Source organism: Dromaius novaehollandiae, chromosome 3, assembly GCF_036370855.1.
Source record: "Dromaius novaehollandiae isolate bDroNov1 chromosome 3, bDroNov1.hap1, whole genome shotgun sequence".
Lineage (NCBI taxonomy): Eukaryota > Metazoa > Chordata > Aves > Casuariiformes > Dromaiidae > Dromaius > Dromaius novaehollandiae.
Window position 1 is genome coordinate 60,041,833 of NC_088100.1, and position 20,418 is coordinate 60,062,250.

The following is a 20,418-nucleotide window of genomic DNA, read 5'->3' on the forward strand; positions in this document are numbered from 1 at the left end:
CACAGATGCCAGGATCATGCCTTCTATTTAGAAGTAAAGCATTTCATTTCATTTTATTTTATTCTCATAAAGTGATTTAAGATGCCCATATATAATGGGATGAGTTCTCAAAGGCAGCATTTGTTGTGCCAGAGGTTTAGAAGTATTAGGATCCAGCTGACAAATCCTTAGCTGTTAGACTGGCTTAGGTTTGTTTTCAGCTTTCTGAGCTCATAACTATCTTCTTGATTTTTATTTTTACAGATTTCTGAGGATTTCAGAACAACATATGAGTGGCATTAAGAGCATTAAGGATTTATAAATTTGTATCATCATGATAAAAACACACAAAGTCTAAAATATATTTGGGGTTAAATGCAATCCATATACTACTTGTGGTTAAGTTAAATATTGACATGTTCATGTTCACTTTGAGGAGAAAAACTGAAAACATCCTCTTCACAGTAACCATATCAAGTAAGCATTGCAGACTTACTCATAAGAAAAGCAGTTCACTGTATATACTTCAGACTATTTTTTTTAATATGAAATTTCTTTTAATTTAAATGTGCTACTCTCTTACATTCCTATGGGCACTTAATCTTTATTGTGATGTGTGTGCACTTTATGGTGACTGGATTATTATCAATAATAATTCTGATACCGAGTCCTTTTTGTCTCAAAAATCTCAATGTATCCATAAGACAGCATCTTTGTTCAATACTACCCATGAGAAATTACTAATAATCACATTATTAGAAAGTGGAGAAATTGAGTACATGGAATAAAAGCCAGATCTTAAAAGAAAGTCCTCAGAGCAGAAAAACAATAGTTGGTTATTATTATTTTGTAAGTTACTGTCCAACATGCACACAACTGAAATAATATTATGCTCACTCTACATGGGCAAATACCTGCATTTTCCTTTTGCTTCTTAGTTTAAAGAACACAGCAGAGCAATCCTCCATCCAAACCCTCCCCCACACTGATCCTGATGAGATGTCCAGTTCGTAAGGACGACTCTACAGCTAGACAGCGAAACGAAGATAGCTCCAAGTTTCAGCCTTGAATTCCCATCTCAAGAAATGGAACAAATCATTCAGATACAAGAACATACATGCTCCTCTGTATCCTGACAATTTTTGATTTGCATTGCCTTTTTGGTGAAAATCAAGTTACAATGCTATTTTTTATATGAATGTGTTCTTAAAGAAATAAGCTGTTTTTTCACAGAAAAGAAACTCGCATATACCGTGCAAAGAACACAGGCATAAAGAGAACAGTATCATAATGGAAACAAGAACTTTTTTTTTGGTAATAAATAACTCTCACCAGAAATACATTGTGTTTAAACTATGTAGTAATAACAACAACAACAATATATTCACAAAGAACACAATGCTTTTGGAAAAGACAGCACAAGCATGAAAGCAAGCATTCATATTTTGTATTTCTCATGCAAAAATAGAAACATGTCTTCAAAGATTTTAACCAAGTTAAAAATAGGTCGGAGAAATGTAAACAACAAAAGCTAAACCTGCAGCCAGCTCACGCTTACCAGATCACGTAAGTATTGTTTTTTGTGTTCATTATGATGATACCTTTTCTCACTTTGTTGTAAAACATCTAGTTACACATCCAGTCTGGAGAAAAAGACCACTAGAGTTCTCAAAATAAGTACTACACTTCTCAAAATTAATACTACACAAACATTGGCATGACAAAAAAAAGAAAACCTTCAAGTTGGCTAACGATCTTAAATCTGTATTTAGTTTCTATTTCAGGATTTTTCATTTATGTTTTTGTCTCAAAAATACCATATATAAAATCATACTTTCGAGTTAACAAATCTGCACTATCAATTTTTTTTTTTTTTGGTTACAGATAGAATTCACCACATCATATATAAATCAGTATAAATCAGTTCTAACTACCTTAATCGCATTCCAGCAGGAAACAGCTGCATCTTGAGAGGGGAGGAGAAAAGATAAAAGTCTTACAGTCAGCTTATCCTGCATTATTTTATTTCCCTCTTAGCCTAACAAATGAGCAATGACAAGTGTATACTACCTTCTTAACCGCACATCCATTTCATAGAAAATTACACATTGAATGACTACGATGTGTTATGTAGCAGAATGAAATCAGTACCAGTGCATTTCCTGATATCGCTAAAGGTAGTCTCCAAGAAACACTTGGATTAGAGTTGGGATACAGAACTGCTCTAGCTTATTCACACCAAAATGGTGTTGAGTAAACTGATAAAGCAATGCATTCAAATACCTACTGCTATTACCATGTCTGTTTTTCTTGAAAATCAATCTTCAAGATTACCTTTTGAATGCCTCAAAATTGCAAAACATATTTTTAACAAAGTAAGATCTTTAAACTGTCAAACTTCACTGATGACGTCAATGATCAGAATCAATGATGATAATAGTTGAAGAACATTACTGTCAGAGCTTTCAATACCTCATCTACTCAGATGAAGTATGGCAGCCATCTTTAAGATGATTTGTTGCAAATCTTGTATTTCTTATTATGTAGTGGCCAGCGATGGTAATGGCAAAATTCAGCTTGATGAAATAGAGCTAAATACAGGCCTCAAAGATCCTCCATTCATGGCTGAACAGGGTATGTTGTATAGCCCATATATTTTGCTTTGGAGAGAGAGAGAGGTTGAGGAAGCAGCTCAAACGTGGAAGCAGTAGTATTTTAAGAAGTTTTATCATTTGATTAAAAGCAGCCGTCACTTGGTCTTGCAATTTTGAAAAAACTACTCAAGTGTTCTCTTTGGCATATGGATGCTTCCTAATTATTCCCAGTCTGAGGATGCGTAATTAGAGCTGTCACTGTTCTATCATTCTAGCGGCATGACCTCATCACAAGTTATGGGCAGACAAAAGTCTACCCAGCCCAGCTTCAACTGCTAGGTCCTCAGTTAGCTATTAAATCTAGAAGCAGCCCAGTTTCCTCAAATCATATTCACAGCACAGTGCAACTAATGCAACTTGTTCTTGAAGAACAATGGCTCTACTAAGCTTTTCTGATCACAGACACAAGAAGATGCAGGAGTCCTGACATGAGCAACAGAGTATGAAGCCCTGCAACTGAGGTTCTGCAAGTCAAACGACCGGGCTGTAAATGCTGCAGCACTACACCTGTCAAGATGATAGATTACGTTCTATTCAAGCACCACAGACTTCCTCCTCCACCAAAACAAATTGTTTTACATAAGTAACTGCATTTTTCTAAAACTGTTCTTTAAATGGATTACTTAGAAATAAAGCATAAAAGATTTGTACTTCCCAAAATGTTATGGGTAATACTTCATTTTTCAGCTGGTTCTGTTCCATGGCTATAAAATTACATCGTCTGAATTTCATCACTACTATTCAGATGAGCATGCAAAAGGCTGTAACTTCTGTTGCTCGATTCCCTGCATACACAAATTGATTTCACTTTCTGAGACTGATAAAACTCTTCAGTAAGGCTTGAATTCTACCTGTATTAATAAAGCTGTTTGATTTGGTTAAACAACATTACACTCCAGAGCTCATGCATAGCAAGCAATAACCTTTTACACAAAGGCAACCAAATTACCAGCCTTCACATTTGCACAATCATATAATGAGATTCAGTTTGCCATCTCCTAGTCCTTAAATCTCTGGCCATTTAGAATGAAATTTTCTAAATTCTGCTCAAAACCCAAATAAGAAATTGGTAGATTTACAAATAGGTAGTGCCTGTTGCAAACAGCCACCATCCATTCCCACCTACATGTACGGCATGACCCAAGCTGAAAAATGTAAATAGCTGGTAACAGCAAAGGCACAGATTTTCTACTGTAATCTGTCAGTGAAACAGGCAGACAATTTAGAAAATCTGGATGGTGATAGTGTACATAAAAATTAAGGTACACGTTAAAAAAATGTCTGTGCTTGTACAAATCAACTGCCTTCCATACATTTAGGCAATTTTAATGCCAGTAATTGTAAATTTCCCTCTTCTCTCCAACTCGCATGGAAAGAGAGGAGTCCTTTCACTGTTGTTACAAACAGAACATATGAGCAAAAATGCCTTCAAAAGTTCTTGAAAATAGTCAACAACCTGTTTTTCGTATTATTGTCTAATGGTCCCAACAATAAGATGTACTATCAAAACTATTTTTAAAAAAATACCTTTACATCACATGATTTACAAAAAATATGACTTACGCCTCCCATAATTAACACTTTGAAATGGCATATTCAGAAAACAAGACAGAACCAGGGATAGAATGTGAGCGATTATGAAGCCTCTTTTACGTAAATACATAAGGATTTAGTTTTATCATCACAAAAAGTGGCCCATTTTCATGGCATTGCAAAGAGTACAGATGTCATCTGTTTTGCCACCATACTTGCTCATGTCATAGAGCACTGTTCTGGTTTTAGTTGCATGCTATGATGGCATAAGTAACTATTCTCTGTCAGAGCAGAAAATCGTCAGCCATAATCTCACACACTGTGAAACTGATGATACATAACTGAGGATTTGCCTTAAACTTGCCCATTAAACACCTCACTATGCTACCTTCTGAGTTTTTCTCTGCATTTTACTGGGCCACAGAAACTGGCTTTAGGCAATCTGTAATCCAATGTCAGAACTTGGTCTGGCGTAACTGGACCTACTGTAGTTTTGCTTCAGTGTTGACAATTTGACAGCAATTTAAGAGTGCAACATTCAAGGTAGCATCCTGCAGTTTTCTATCAGCAAGTGCACGAAAGCAGTGCATGGGAAATGGCTTGGATGCCTGATGCAGAGACGATAACTGGTCTAAATTCTGTAGCCACACAAAGAGTGGTAACAACTACTGCACAATAGACTTTTACTTTTGTTTGAAGCCAGATGCCTCCCATTTCAGACATGCTGTTTTAAAGTCCTAAATGCTGTACTGTCTTTTGCCATCCCCTGCATGACTTTGCTGACAACTGTGGTGTTCTGAAAAAGTATGCTGCTGAAGTGGCAGAGTTGTTCTCACAAATTTCGGTAATACATCGTCAGTGCACGCTACTGCCTCAAGGTATTTTCCACCACAATAAGGTTAGAGCAGGACCTCTCTATGCTAATGGCCTGGCCAAATCACTTGGCAGAGAGGCTAAAACAGTCAATAATGTGTTGTCTGCTTACATATGTGTGAATAACCAATACTCAGTCATCAGCAAAGAGCGAGTAACACAAATCAGCAAATATGCGACCTTTGATTTAATGTTCAGGTTAAATATTCTGCCATCTATATTCTATTGAATACGGATACCTTTCCTGTTGACTAAACAAATCAAATGTTAATCAAAAGTGGCAAAGGATGCAATCTGTTTTGTGACCTCTTTGACAGTAAAGGGTTCTGGAAGTCCACCCTGATCAAGAATCTTTATCACCATGTCACTGTGAAATGCAGAGAATATTCATAATCCTTTCCAGATTGCTGAATTTGCACAAAACCTCTACACACTTCCAAAGCTGACAGTATTGAAAACCACATAAAGGGTTGTAATTCCACTCCCTACACTTTGAATTTACCTGGCTACAAAAATCCCCTCAATAGTATCTTGACCAGATGGATATGCAGATGGACCTTCCAGAAGGGAGGGTCTTTTTGAAAATATTTTGGTTATCATACAACTTCCTGTCAGAGAAGAAAGCAAAGTCTGTACTTGTGAACTTCAGAGCAACCATCTCCTTGCACAGCTGACAAGGCATCAGTCTCTGTATTTCAGTAATTTGGCAGTGCTGCCATTCAAGCATACTGACTTGCTCTGCAACACGTTTGACAGCGTTTAAGAAGTGCTACTACACTTGGCAATGATGCTCCTTGTTTCTAGACAATTAACTGTAGAACTTCATTTAGCACTTTGTCAGAGATGACAAGCAAACAGTTTAATAAACCGTTGTAATGTTCATGACAATGATGAGGAACATCCTTCTATTTAGTTAAAAGTGCTTGATGAGTAACAGAGAAGCACAGTGATGCTGATGTCAGGGCCATAAACTGTTTTCAAAATCAATAAGCAAATTTCTGATTTAGATATTTCTAAGGTTCTTCTGCTGTTCTTTGCCCCTCATTTTTTTCTGACACAAAGCCCTGCCCGTACTTCCTGTCCAGATGCATAGTAAGCGGCTTGACTGCTCAAAAATATTTTATCTTGTATTGAAAATATTTCTGTGTTAGGTAGCTGTTAATATGATGTTCAGTAACTGCAAAGGTTACCACCTCTCTGCTGAGATGTTGCGCACCGACAAAATATTTTATGGACTGTTTTTTTTTTTCTGATAGTTGGATTAAAGCAGCTTTGATCTTGAGCTTCAATTTCTTCTAGGAGTTTTAAACCATCTGATCTCTATACAGACCTTCTGGCTGCACCTGAAGTTGATGAAGACATTACCTACCCTTTCCCTTCATCACTTCTTGCAAGCATATACTGTCACTTCTGCTTTGCTTTCATAACTGCTCATGCAATTTCTAACCTAGGAATTGTTTTAAATTAGTTTGATTGACTATGTTGAGATTGTTTATTTGGGATAATCTGAGTGAGATCAGAAATTTCTAACAGGAATAGCAATGAGTGGCTGGCAGTCATTTTTCCACGAGCTCTGTGACCCCCAGTCATACAGTTTGATTTTTTACCAGAGCTGGCTTATCAGTGTGATCTACAGACATCAGCTCCTCACTATTAATGACAATATCCTCAATCTGCCACATAAAAGATTATGATAATATTTCTATTTCGCCAACGCTGAGTTATCATGCTATAGCATAGTAAGGAAGCGGCTACTGTTTGAACACTGAATGCATCCATGATGTCTTCTGTATGACAGCACGTCAGGTCTCCACATACTGACAACTAGCTAGCGCTCACAGCATAACATTGCTACTAGAGGGCCATTCAAGTTTTCATTATCACTTCCAAAATAACCTTGGACTTGCCTCCAAACCTCCAAATACAATAAAGATGCATATTAAACCCTCCCAACATAGTGCACTATTTCACCGAACCAGCTTCAAGTACGACTGATTTTGACCTCATCAGTTTGAACTGCATTTCTGCGACAGCACTAAGAATGGTGTCATGATAACTATGTGTAGGGATATTTCTATTATCAGCAATTTTTTGCTTTTTTGGGTACGGAGCTCAATTTACATGTCAATGCTGTGTATGGCAAAGCCTAGACTGTCAGCCTTCCTCTTCTGACATGCCCACTGACATGGAGAAGCTTTGTTCTTGCTGCAAAACACTGACTGGATGAAAACAGAATCAGTAATTCTTCAAGATCCTTTCCTCCTCCCTTCTTTGAAGAAACAGCACTGCCCCTTATCGGAGCTGCTCTTATGTTCCTCCATTGCCCGGAGAAGTCAAACTATGGCTACTCCTGGGCCAAAGGTGCGCACTGGATGCATGTGGCTCAATGTCACCAGCTGCAGTCTCTGCCTACTCCATCTCACACGTTCTTCAACCCCGGGCATTGCAAGGCTCCATTCGGCCCAGTGGTATAGCTAAATCACAATGTAAAACGAAAGTGGACACAGACTGTCCAGGCGGAATGGGGCTGATGAGCGCAGTCCTATGAGGTGATGACAGAGCTCACCTTCTCTAAATGCTTGTAAAATTACTCAAGTCCAAAAATTACCTTGAATACGACAAAGAAGGTAAAGATACAAGAAAAGGCAGGCAAGAAGTGATGAAAGAAAAAGAACAGAAGAAAGGTGAAATTAAATCGAAACAAGAAAATTACAGTACTAGCAAATGGAAATGTGAAAGGTCATTTTAATTGCATGTCTATTATAAAGGGAATTAGGATTTTTTATTGCAGTTAAAAGTTTAATAATTTTAGTAAGAACTGTAAGTTTTTACATTTGTCTCCATATTCTTTAACAACAGATGCAACATATTCAATGCCCAAAATCTGAATCATGAAGTAATGTTCACAGAAGCTGAAGAGACCTGAGAAGCCAGGCACCTGCTATAAGAGCATATATGCTGAGATGCTGCTCTCCCACTTAAGAGCAGCAAATATATCAACATTCATCCTCTAATGTTTAAATATAAACTAGAATACTCTACTTCAAGTTTTACTTTAAAATTCTTATTCTTTAGTTCTATTAAGGTTCCTAAGACTCTGCAAATGCTACAAGAAGACTGAAAAGTTATTTGTTAAGCACCTACACCCAAGTATGTATTGAAACATTTCAAAATCAAGGAAAGCTAGTATTTAACAAATCTTCGGACTCAAAATTTCTTCATTCTACTGGTTGGTACTTTTAATATGCTGAACTCTATCATTGGTGTTTCTTCTTACAAACTTACTCATTTTAAAAAGGCTAACATCTTCGAAAAGAAACAAAATTTAACACATTTAATACTGTAATAAACTCATTCACTATGCAACATGTTTAAAAATAACGTTTTCTGAAAAGCTAATAGATTTATTCAATGTATTTATTAGATTTATTAATCTATGAAACTTTTCTTTCTGAAAGCAGTCAACTCTTCTTTCAAAATACAGGAATAAACCCATATTCCTGAACACTCAGGAAAGGGGCCAGGAGACTTGAAACTATTTCTGTTCCTAATTACTCCCGAATATAGTTAAAGTAAACAGTTCAGCTGTAGTTGATGGACAAGCTACTACAGAAGATTATAAATAGGAATAAGTTCTATATCTTTCTAGAACTGTTCAGCTAGGAACAGGGAAAGTAACAGATTGCAGAATGTTGGTTTTTTTCTGCAAATGCTTGCAAGGTAATTTTTAGACATTTCTCTATGCTGTTTTCCTTATGCGTATAGATAACTGAATTTTCATAACCTCAAGCAATGCCTCAGACATTAAAAAAAAAAAAAATTTAGATTTTTTTTTTTTTTTTTACTGTTCTCCCTAGAAGGAATCCTTATTTCTAAGAGATGTCAAGCAACAAGCAAAAAAGAGCACTTCTGTTCAATGTCTTATAATTAAGTATGGGATGTACAGTCTCTTAAAATTTTTCTCCATGCATATCAATCATGTTGCTTCCCTTAAATTCTACTGCTACATTAAAAAATATTAAATCCCTTTTTGTTTAAATTGAATTTTAGTAAGTTGAACTCTACAATTTTGTTACTATCCTCATATATGTGAATATATACACATTATAGATCTTCCTTCTGGATTTCTGGAAATATCCCTCAATTACTGCATTTTTATAATTGTTTTTTTTTTTTTTTTTTTTTTTTTTTTTTTTTTTGCCACCAAAGGTATCACTTACCAAAACCCAAAACTGGCAGATGTGGTTGCAGTGATTTACTGCCTTTTCATACACAGAGAAGGAAAATATGCCACAGAAAAATTCTGTTCCATCTCTGGAAAGCTCAACAATTCAGTAAAAATTTCCTCTCTGTGAGTTGAAGGATACTACACAAAAGACCACTGAAATTGAATTATCTTATTATCTTTTTGCTATGAATGAATGAAAGCAAAGACATGATTAAGGCAACATTTGCATTCTTTTCTAAATTTAGATCACTATTTAGGTCTCAAGCACCTATTATGATGGTATAGCTAAAAGTCATTTTAGGAACACTGATCCAAACACAAAAAGAGAAGTAAAAGGACCTTCATTTCATGTATGTTTAGCATCTGATATCTTCCCTTGTTTGTGTATTAATCACTAACACGGGCATATCTGAGCATCCCACTACATGAGACAATTTCACTTTCACAAATTTCCCTAAGAGCAGAAACATCGTCAGGAACAATTTCAAGGAAATAATTATGGTCTAGACAGACTTATGACTTCTAAAGACCTAATCTGAAGCACATTAATGTCAGTGAAAGGACTCCCATTGACATCAAAGCCCTTTGGATCAATCCCCAAGTGCTGTGGGAATGAATTCAGAGCAATAATGATAGTGGACTAAATACACACTTGCAGTCGAAATGTTACCACCCAGACCTTTTTATTTGTCAAATCAGATTAAAAAGTCATTTTCTACTATTTCACGATTACTTCCAGATGCACATCATCTCAAATGGCATTTTCATCCATCTACATGAACCAAGTGTGCATAGAGATGAAGAGTTTCTACTTTGCCTGAACTAGTATTAAAATGAAAACCACAGGGGAAAATAATTTTGGAAGCGATGAAGTTAATGTTGTAAAAGCGGGGGAGAAACCTTGGATTGCATTTATTCCTTCTAAATACTTTGGGATAGAGCAGCCAGTTCCACCACTTACTTATTTAGTGCCATAGCAGCTTTTTTCTACTTAAATTTTCAATATTTTTCTGTAGTCTTCTAAACAACAACAAAAAACTAAAAAGAATACACACAAACTAGTGCTAGCCTCAAACTTGGCAGCCTAAAACCCATCAGAAATGTCAATTTCATACATTCTCTGCCTAATAACAGCTCTGCTGTCCCTTCTGTCCTCTTAAATGTCTACTTACAAGCTAAATAATTTGAAGCATCCCTCTTCTCTGACCATGTTAATCTAGTTCCATTCCCTCTGCAGTCGATAAAACTTGAGATTGTAAAATGAAATGCCAACATAGTGCACTAGTGGAAATCCATTCAAATTTTTATACATTCAAACTCAACTCGAACATGTGGCTGATCAGTCATCAACCTAATGTGTTAGTCTGAAATGCTATCAGCCTGTTACAGAATAGGTGCATCTTTTATTCACTTGTCTGGCAATGCATTGGTTAGGCAGGTTCAGTTGTCACCTATTCATTACAATACAGGCATGCTGTGTACCGAACTCTGCCCTCCCAAATTAATTTTAGTAAGTTTGAGAATCTTCTTTAGGAAATTATATGTGATGATGCTGAATAATGCACATTTCCTAGCATAACTCCATCCTTCAATTTCTAATGAATATCTGACCTACCACCCTAGTTTCTGTATCCTTCTCTGCACTCAGGAAAACAAGATTTTTTTCTTCTTCTTCTTCAGTTACTCCATGGGTAAGAAACCAGATTACTAGAGGCAGGGTAATGCTACTACTTGGATTTAAAAACCAGTGAGGCAGAGAACTGTGAACTCTTTTTTTAAAAGAAATTGATGCTGATCACTGGTTACTAAAAGGATCTGAATGGGAAGGAAATTAAGGTTGACAGAAGAGGGCAATATTGGCTGAAAGTATGCAAGGAATTAAAATAGTTTCGTAAATCTATGGGGCTATAGTTGTAATGGAAATGGTGCTGTAGACACGTTCTACCCACCACCTGGGTCACAAGGAATTACTTTCAGCCCGGTTTCCTAAAGAATCAAAGCTTATGTGATCAGACTGTGTACGTGTGCAACGTCCATACCCTTTCCATCACAGCTAATAACATGGGACTCTCTTTGGCCCACTCAGTCCTATCTGCACAAGGGCAATAGTCACAAAGTCATTTAATTCTGACAAGCTTTGTGAAAATAGGTGTCCAGATAGAGGGGGAATGCTACTATCGCCCTAAATCAAGGCCATTAACGAATCACGCTGGCATTCATCCTTGAGGGGAAAGTACATAGGAACTGCTCAGACTACTTTTTATCTGTTGCTATTCCAGTATTTGCTTTCAGGAAAAATTAACTCATGTATTTTAATACACCAGACACTAGTAAGACTCTCAGCTTATGATAAAAACATCTTTTAAGACATGCCAAAAGTAGCAACATGCTTTAGCCATGATTTGGCACCATCTTTTAGATGAGTTCACACTTCAGTGAATTTTGTTATCAGCAATGTAAGAGAACACTGCACCTGGAATACACCGAGTGAAAAAATACGAGAGCTCCAATTTAAATTTGCTGACTTTCATTAGTTTGATACCAATGAATAAACTATTGAATCAATTCTCAAAGGTATATGCCAACCCTTGGGAATGATATGGGCAAAACCTCTGGTGCATTCAAATATGTATGAATTATGTAAATAGGGAACTGGCCAAGCAAAAAAATTAGTCAGGGAAATAGCACATCTAAGAAAGTTAAATTATCAAGATTGTATTTTCAGGCATATGAACTTCCCCAGCACCAAACCATGACATTACTACCTTATTTTTTTCCATCACTATATCTTATCAGTGTGAAACAGGAATTGTAAAATGCAGACTATTCAACTATAAGACATAATAGAAAAATTAGTTCGAACCAGGCCCTTGAATGAGGTAAGAAATGAGAATGGTTCGCTGCATTCCAGACATTGGTTTTAATCCTGAATTTCACTACCAGGGAAATTTTTTTCTTGCCTTTAAATGCACTTTTAATCCTCCCCCCACAAGCTCTTTATGTCTTTTAAATGCCTTTCAACAAGTTCGAAGCAAAATTTCATTTTGATTGGCTAACTGTGGTCTGCTTCAGGTCACAGGACATGATGCAGAACTCTGCACAACTTTTATAACTGAATCCATAGTTTAGTTAATTAACTAGATTTTAAAAGGCTACATTAGATTTACTGGGAGTGCACTACATAAAGTGAAACAGCTCCCATTTCCTTATGAATATATTTATTCCAGTGAAACAAAACATTCTTACCAGAGATGCTAAACAAATATAGCCAGACTTCTCCTTGGTCAATGATCCAAAGCAAACTAAAAATGTCACTAAAGCAGCTAGATAACCAGATAAATATATGCATAAAACAGTATGTTAAGTATACTTTTCTTCAAGGACAACAAATTACAGCATTATTTTTATGATGAAAACCAGAGAAGATTTCAGTATCAGCTTTTAAAAAGCTGTTTAGAATACAAACATAACTCAGATGAAGATGTGTGAATATATATGACTTTGAAGTGATGCTGCCCTACTAAAAGCATTCCTTCTGAGCAAGAGAAGATATTATCTCATAATGTTGCCTTTGCCCACATTCCACATTTTACAATTAAAATAAAGTCAGAGAAAACACATTGTTCAGTTCTGTATTGAAGTGCTGCCATACGAAGCAATGGAGATACTTCAAGAAAACTTCTCTTTAGCCATGCTGGCAAAGCCAAGGTTTGTATCACTACGGAAAGAAGCTTGCTACCAATTTCCCCATTCCTTCAGACTCCATAGGCACTCGTGTGCACGTGCCTGTTACAGTAGAGGAAGGCATAAAAGCAACTACCACCAAGGCTCGTGCTCTTGCGAACACTGCTTTGAGATCAGTGGACTGAATATGGTTAAGTGAAAAGTAATTTTCTCATAAGCCAGGTGAATTACTTCCCCATTCTGTTATTACTAACCAGTTAATTTATGATGAAAGAGACCACTGCTCTCCCATCTGTCACTCCATATTTCTGCAATATCTTAAGATATTTCAGATCCCTTTAAGACTCTCCCTTGCCTCAAATCCTAGCAATATATGCTTGTGGTACATAAATATTTGTTCATGCAAATAAATTTAATTCAAACATTTAATTTTGTCAGGTAAACATAAGATAGATAATGCTGATGTACTTTTCACAGAAGACAGCTCACAGTTTGAACTTCCTGTTTTTATTAAGCTTAGCTCATTTGATGAAAATGTTAACCAATCTTGAGATGTACATTTTACTTTCCAGTTTCTCAGGAAAACATTTTGTTGCCACCACCTTGTTAGAGCCATCAGCTTTTAATTGGAACAAGTATTAAATTGAAAGAAATAATTGAAAAGATGATGCCGATGTGCCACAGCAGTACTTCAAATGCCTGCCTGCTCACATCTCCAAGCTGTTTTTTTGCTGAATATCAATATGCAATTAGAAACAGACAATGGAAGTAGCTGTGGGCCTCTGCAGCATACTGTTCCAGCATCTGTAGGGTGCTTTCTTGTTTATGCTGCTGCAGTCTGTCAAACAACTCTAATGTTGACACAATCAAGCAATTGAAATGAATGGCTATAAATACAGCAAAGCAAGAGATAACAATAAGCGGAACAACTAAATCCTCATTTGAAGATGAAACAGTATTTTTGAGTGAGCAGTATGTGATTAACCTGCTGTATATGGGGTCAATATGATTTGCTCTCGCAGCTATGCAGTCAATCTTAGCCCTGGGCCTCACTTGCTATTAAAAACGCCAGCCTTCCTCAAATTAACCCTCTCCTGTGCCTGTCTTACAGTCTGAGCTGTAACCTATGAAAATTAACTATTGTGTCTTAATTTACATGAAAAAAAAAAAAAGTCTATACCACCAGTGCTTGGAAGCAATTTGTTAGCATAACAGACAGTTTAAACAAGGGTGCTTTCTAATCTCCAGTCTGCCTATCTACCGCCTACAGTGCTCCAGCTGCTTAAAAGGAGATCCTCAAAAACACAAACAGAAAAAAAAGCTTTACTTGGTCTAAATATTGAGTATTGCTAGAACAGTACTGTCTTGGCCTAATACCAAAGAATAGTAATAGCCTATTACATCTTAAGACAATCAAGTAGTTCAAAACACTGGGATAGTACTAGCTCTGGCTCAAACATTTAACAGAAACTCCACATTACATTTTGTTAGTTCCAAAGCAAGCTACTATAAAATCTTTGCTTGGAGGGACAAACCTCTTACCTTTTGTAGCTATTCGAACACACTGAGTTTTGGTTTCCTGTTGAGGAGGGAAAATTAAAGAAAACACAGTCAGACCATGTTTGTTTCCCCCCCTCGCTCCTTCCCATTTCATAAATTAGTCCTAGATCCGCTGGTCAACTGGGGCAATTGGAAAAAGTGGCTCAGGGTTTTGGGCTTATTAGCAAGGAAGGCTGACTAATTTTGCTTTTACGAAAGCTGTAAACTGGATGAAACCTTTGTAGACATTGATCTGTACTATCCAGGATAACGATGGGAAGAAAAGGTCCAGGACAGCCCAGACACAGCAAAATTACAGATAGTTCAAATCAAATGGAAATCATGCCCATCCGAACACAGAGAAAGGGTGCAATGGAGAAAAGGGGAGAATCAGTGATCCTGTTTATTCCATGGCACTGAAATTCTGAGCCAGTGTTGACCTCAAACAGCGCTGCACAGCAAAGAAGATACATTCGTTCAGCACTGTGTCCAAACTAATTTGTCTTGCCGCATCCAGATCGTCTTGAATGGAGTCACCTCAAGCGTGTCCGCAACATACTCCCCAGTGCTCCTGGGTTTGGTATTAGCTTAGAACCAGCTCAGGTAGCTCCTCGCATGTGACACAGTTAATCTACAGCCTATACAATCTCCCCAGGAAAAATGACTGTAATGTGCTTCAAAAGAACTTGCATACGGAAAGACAATTTTTATATATTTGACTTCCCCCCCCCCCCCCGACGTTTGGGCAGCAAGTGAAACAAATCAACAAACAGAGAAATGATTTCATTATGCACAGTGGGGACAACTTGAAAAAAAGAGGTTCAGTCACAAATGGGTTTTCTGATCTTTTTGTACAATGTGTAATCACTTTAAAGGCAAACTGAAATCGCGTAAGGTTGCATAAGAGGATGCAGCTGCTGCTATATTAGATCATTCTAAACAATATTGGCATGTAATTAGAAAATTGATAATGACAGTTTCATTCTGTAAAATGTGCTTCCTCTAATCCTCCCACTCGCCAGCACTGCCTCCCCAGATACATTTCCTGGGATCTCTCTCCTCTTGAAGATTTCCAAAAAATAGTTCAAATACATTTATGATGTTTTGTAAACACAGTATGTAAAGAATATGCAAAGCTGTGAGTTGAGACTTAATATAAATATTCCATGAAGATGGATTTTTCAACCTAAATGAAAGCCCTGCGATGTTTATCAAGATAATCTTACCTAACTAGCATTCTCCTCAGTCATTGGATCTACTTGTCCACTTCTGTTTCAAATGTCTGTGAAGATCCTAGTGTAACCCACACCCCAATCCAACAGGTTATTTCACAGAACATACTTTACTTCCCCTTGCACATTTCAGTGATTGCATTAGCTTACAGTTAAGACCATGCTTAAATATTCTGTAGCTCAGAGGCTGGTTCACAACTGTCATATCCATGTCCCGGCAGAAGGCTCTGCAAAACTCCTCCTCGTAGGATCTCCCCCAACCCCCCTCCCCCCCCGGAAATCTGACCCAAAGTTTTGAATCATACCAGAGAGAAGCATTTTACATTTAAACTCTCCCACAAACCAAAATCAAATTAAAGTTAAAAATAATATGTTCTTCTCTCATCTTTTACTTATCTGTCAAAATGTAAAAGGCAAAACAAAGATCTATTCTTGTGCTTAATATTTTTGGTTTTGCTCCCTCCCCCCTCCCCCCCATTTGTTTCTTGGTGAATGAAACGTCTATTTCTCTACAATTTAGTCTGCTGGAAGCCAGCAAAAGCAAAAGGAATTACAGGTAGCAAGTGAGGGAAATACGATCGCATATCTGACAGCTGCCTTTTATTTTCCTTTGTTTGCTTCATACAGGTCTGTAGGTAAGAACTAGAAATGGGAAACAGTCTCTCTCTTCAGAAAAAGTCGCCAGTGTTCAAGCAGCTCCACTACAGAGTTCCATTTGTCACTGCTTTTTCCCCATTCTTATTTGAGGCATGTGCAATTTTCATAACCATAGGTATAAGGTGAGATTATATTCAGAAGGCCCAATGGCAAAGCCATTTTTTAGCTATGGTTTGTTTAGTCACAGCAGAAATCCAAATATAAGGGTAAAAATGGCTTCTATTTCGTTCAGATGGCTCTGGTGAATATCATCTGCTATCAATCTATCTGTGTATCAGGCAGCTCCTCTCTAACCTGTCTGGATACTTCATACTGGGACTCTTACAGACATAATAGAGCAATTTCCTTTAGTTATCTAAAATAAAAATCTAAAATATAAATTTTTAAATATCTCAAATTCCTGTACCTATCACCTTTTCTCCCCTCACAGATCACTCCTCCCTCACCCGTTTCTCATTTACAAGAGAAAAATCGTTCAGGAGCAGCAGCACAGGACTTGCAGAGCCATGTTGTATCTCACCCCTGCAACCCACTGCAGTATTTATTTTCCTGTGGCTTTTTTTCCCTGCCATATGCATACAGAATCAGCAGCACCACTCAACAACACAGTTAAAAATGAAACGCTAAGGAGGTAATGAAGGTGAGCGACAGCCAAACCTGTACTGCACAGCAGTAGCGCAATGTTGAAGTAGACCTTTTTAGAAAGACACTCTCAAACACACTGCAGGCCTGGGGTTACTTTCGCTCAATCAAAAAGATTTTTTTTTTTTTTTTATGTTTGGTGCGAGAGTCTCAAAACATTTATAACATCTGATTAGCCTGCTGAGCAGCCTACGTTCTGTTTATCCTGCGGTAATTTAATCTTCTGAAGTGTGCGAGTACTGAGAACTGGGGAAAGAACAGTGGATGTTATTTACTGAGGAGGCAGAATCACAACGCCGAAATTACTCCAGCTCTGTAAAACACTATTACTATGAGATGTATTAAATTTTCATCTAGTAACAGTTACTGTGATACAAGAGTAGTGTGAAATATGAATGGCACAATGCCACGTTGTTACTGTGCAGAAGCCAGCGCAGGGGTTAGCATACTGCTCTTGCCAGCACTGACCGTGCCTAATTTTGACAGTCCTAATTGTCACCACAGGCATGTCTTTGACTCCACCCAGGAGAAAGGTATGGGTTGATGCTTACCTTCTCAACACTGCTCATGGCCTGGAAATAGATGTTGTAGCCTTTCCGAGGAGCCAGTGGTGGGTTCCAGAAACCCTGGTAAGTCCTGTTGTCACCCACAGTGAAAGGGGCTGGTTCAGGCAGGTTTCCAGGGGGCAGTTCAGCAGCAAAATAATACGGTGATCCTCCACTAACAGCGGTTTGATAAGTGACAGGGACTTGGTAGCACTCCATTGCACCTGTTTCTCGCTTTGTTCGGTGCGGGTGTAGCTCCTCAACAACAATCTGGTAGGCACTATTGGAACAGGGGAAAACGAGGTCTTTAAGGTCACCTGTTACGGCCAAATCTCAAGTCCCATAAAAACATTAATTCAATTGCTTTATGTGAACTGTAAAGAAAAATAAGAAAAGAAAAAAGATGCAGAGAAGAAAGAAAGGTTTGAAGTATAGCAAAGCTATCTAATTTAGACATGGGAAAGCAGGAGCACCCATTTTTTTCCTGGAACAAGAGCATGAGTATATTCAAAACCTCCTAACAACGATTTTGATTTTTTTTTCCCCTTTAAAGAAACCTAGGAACGAATCTGACTTTAAACTACAACAGATTAAACTCTGTCAGCTAATCGGAAGCATCTGAAGTTAGCATTTTCCTTTGAAATGATATTAGAGAAACCTCAGCTTCAAGGCCCAACGTAATGACTGCCTCGAGGCTGCGCTTGAAGCACCAATTTGCAGTTGTCATATCATTAGAGACAGAATGTGCTGACAGGCTTCTCCACCTCTTGACCTTGCTGTGGCTTCTATCTTGGCTCAGAGCTATGCAGATCTAAAGTACAAGTGACATGCTGTAATACAAGCACAGATGGACAGAAATCTGTCCATTCAACCAAAATAGACTGCCTCATTCCTCTACAGTTGTCAATGATAAAATGTTACAAATTGCTGAAGCAGATGGCATTCAGCCTATTAAAATGCCATCCTAACCCCCCATACCTATCTCGAAATGGTCCACGGCTTGGTCACTTTTCAAAATCACCTTCTCAAAATAGAAGAGGTAATTATAATTCCTTTTGCTCCTTCAGGGGAACTACATAACTGCAGTATGTTACCAACTCATTACCAGCCTTCACTGCTCTGCAGAACGTACATACTGAGAACAGGAGGGAATTTTTCAGTTTATAAGGAAAGAAAAAACCCAGACCTTTTTGGGTTTTAGAAAACGTAAATGTACACACACACACACAATTTCTCATCTATATGCAGATATATTGGAGGACCTTAAAAATAATCACCTTGTTACCATGATTAGTAGGAAAATATGCATGCAGACAAGACCTGGAACAATTCAATTAAACTGACAGAACTGCCTGTTTTGGTTTTGTTTTAAAGCTTTCTAAACAGAAAAAAGTAAAATTGACCAAAGTTCTGGAAGTGTCACTGCACTGCTGCAGGGAACCCTAAAGGCAAAGGCAAAGACAGTCCTTCTTTTGGAACTCATGGGGCAGTGTTAAATTATTTTGTCAATTTTCTCTGCTACTACTGTTCCAGAAAACCTAATAACTGTAGTGGCAGAGATGAAGTACGATTCAGTGGAATGGAAGAAAGGATGGAAGCAAAAAAATAAGATTCTGGTCTCACTTCTTTCTCAGGCTGAAAGAGGAAGTTAGCATTACCCTTTCCTAGCAAATAAAAAATTAAGGAGAGAAGAGTCTTCCCTTTCAAAGTGTCCAAGAGGAATAGCACAAAGTCACCTCACTTTTATAACTCTAGGAAAAAAGAAGAATGTAAACAAAAAAATAATGAGTTAGTTCCAGGGATGTCTGTTTCTCATAAACTGTCTGTAAGCTGAGCTGGGCTATAAATCATCTCCTGTGGTAACCTCTATGTATTAACCATGTCCAGTTAATGCAGCCTGCAACAACAAATCACTTCCGCATGACCCTTGGATACCCAGAATCATTCTTTACACTTCAAAACTAATGTACTAACAAAAAATGTAAAAGCACCAATATTCTACAGACCTGACAGGATATAAAATACAAAAAAAATCTTTTCTCTTTATAATGTTCCAAGGGAAGAAATTACAACTGGTGTGCCAGAGACGGCCTGTCCCGGAACCAGACAGGGTTAAAATCACAGCTCCTGGACTGGGCAACCAACCAATTTAGTGTACCGGGAATGCAGACACTGTGTCTTTACTCCAGCCACTCTGCAGTCTTTTTCTTGTGAGCTGCCAAAGGACTCAGATTGACACAAATTCTGCTCTCTGAAGTGCCAGGAGAGCAGGAAACTTGTCATCTGCTATATCCTGCCAACTTAAAGAATAAAGCCAGCAGGGAGAGCGGAAGGACTGTGCAATATTCGCACGTGTCTGAGGCAACCATCCCCTGGAATATGCTGGTTTTTCATTCAGCTCAAAACCTGAGATTTACCACAGTTTTGAAATCAGCCCTTTTTTTCCATTTTATACGATAAGAGGCTAAATGAGGTATCTATTTTTTTTTAAAGGGGGCACATCTCTTTAAAGACTAAAACAAACCAAAAACAAAAGATGAAGTTCATGAGAAAAATTAAATATTAGGTAAGTCTCTTTTAATAGCATTATTTCAAAACATATTCTAAATGTGCTCTCATTAAAAAAAAAAAAAACTTCTAAAATAGCGCTTTTTGGGCCCTAAACTTGAAAACACTACAAAATGTGGAAAATGAGAAATAAATGTGCCTATTGTAGATATCTACAGCTATGTAATTATTTTTTGTTAAGGAAAATAGCATTCATCCTAAATAAATTTTACGTTCCATAATTAGCAAAAGAAGCGAAAATTTTCAAAGTCTCTAAGTAGGCATTTTTTAAAATTTTCATACGG

General features: G+C 37.4%; 1 protein-coding gene across 6 annotated transcripts in view; it reads right to left on the reverse strand.

The window, feature by feature from the left end:
- The window catches only part of PTPRK (protein tyrosine phosphatase receptor type K), a 403,334-nt gene that overhangs the window by 54,906 nt on the left and 328,010 nt on the right, over window positions 1-20,418 (reverse strand). For all 6 annotated transcript variants that reach the window (XM_064508961.1, XM_064508963.1, XM_064508960.1 and 3 more), the window contains 2 exons: window positions 17,573-17,846; window positions 14,494-14,530 (listed from right to left, as the gene is read on the reverse strand). In XM_064508961.1, the coding sequence (XP_064365031.1) occupies window positions 14,494-14,530; window positions 17,573-17,846 (311 nt within the window). The remainder of the gene's footprint in view (window positions 1-14,493; window positions 14,531-17,572; window positions 17,847-20,418) is intronic.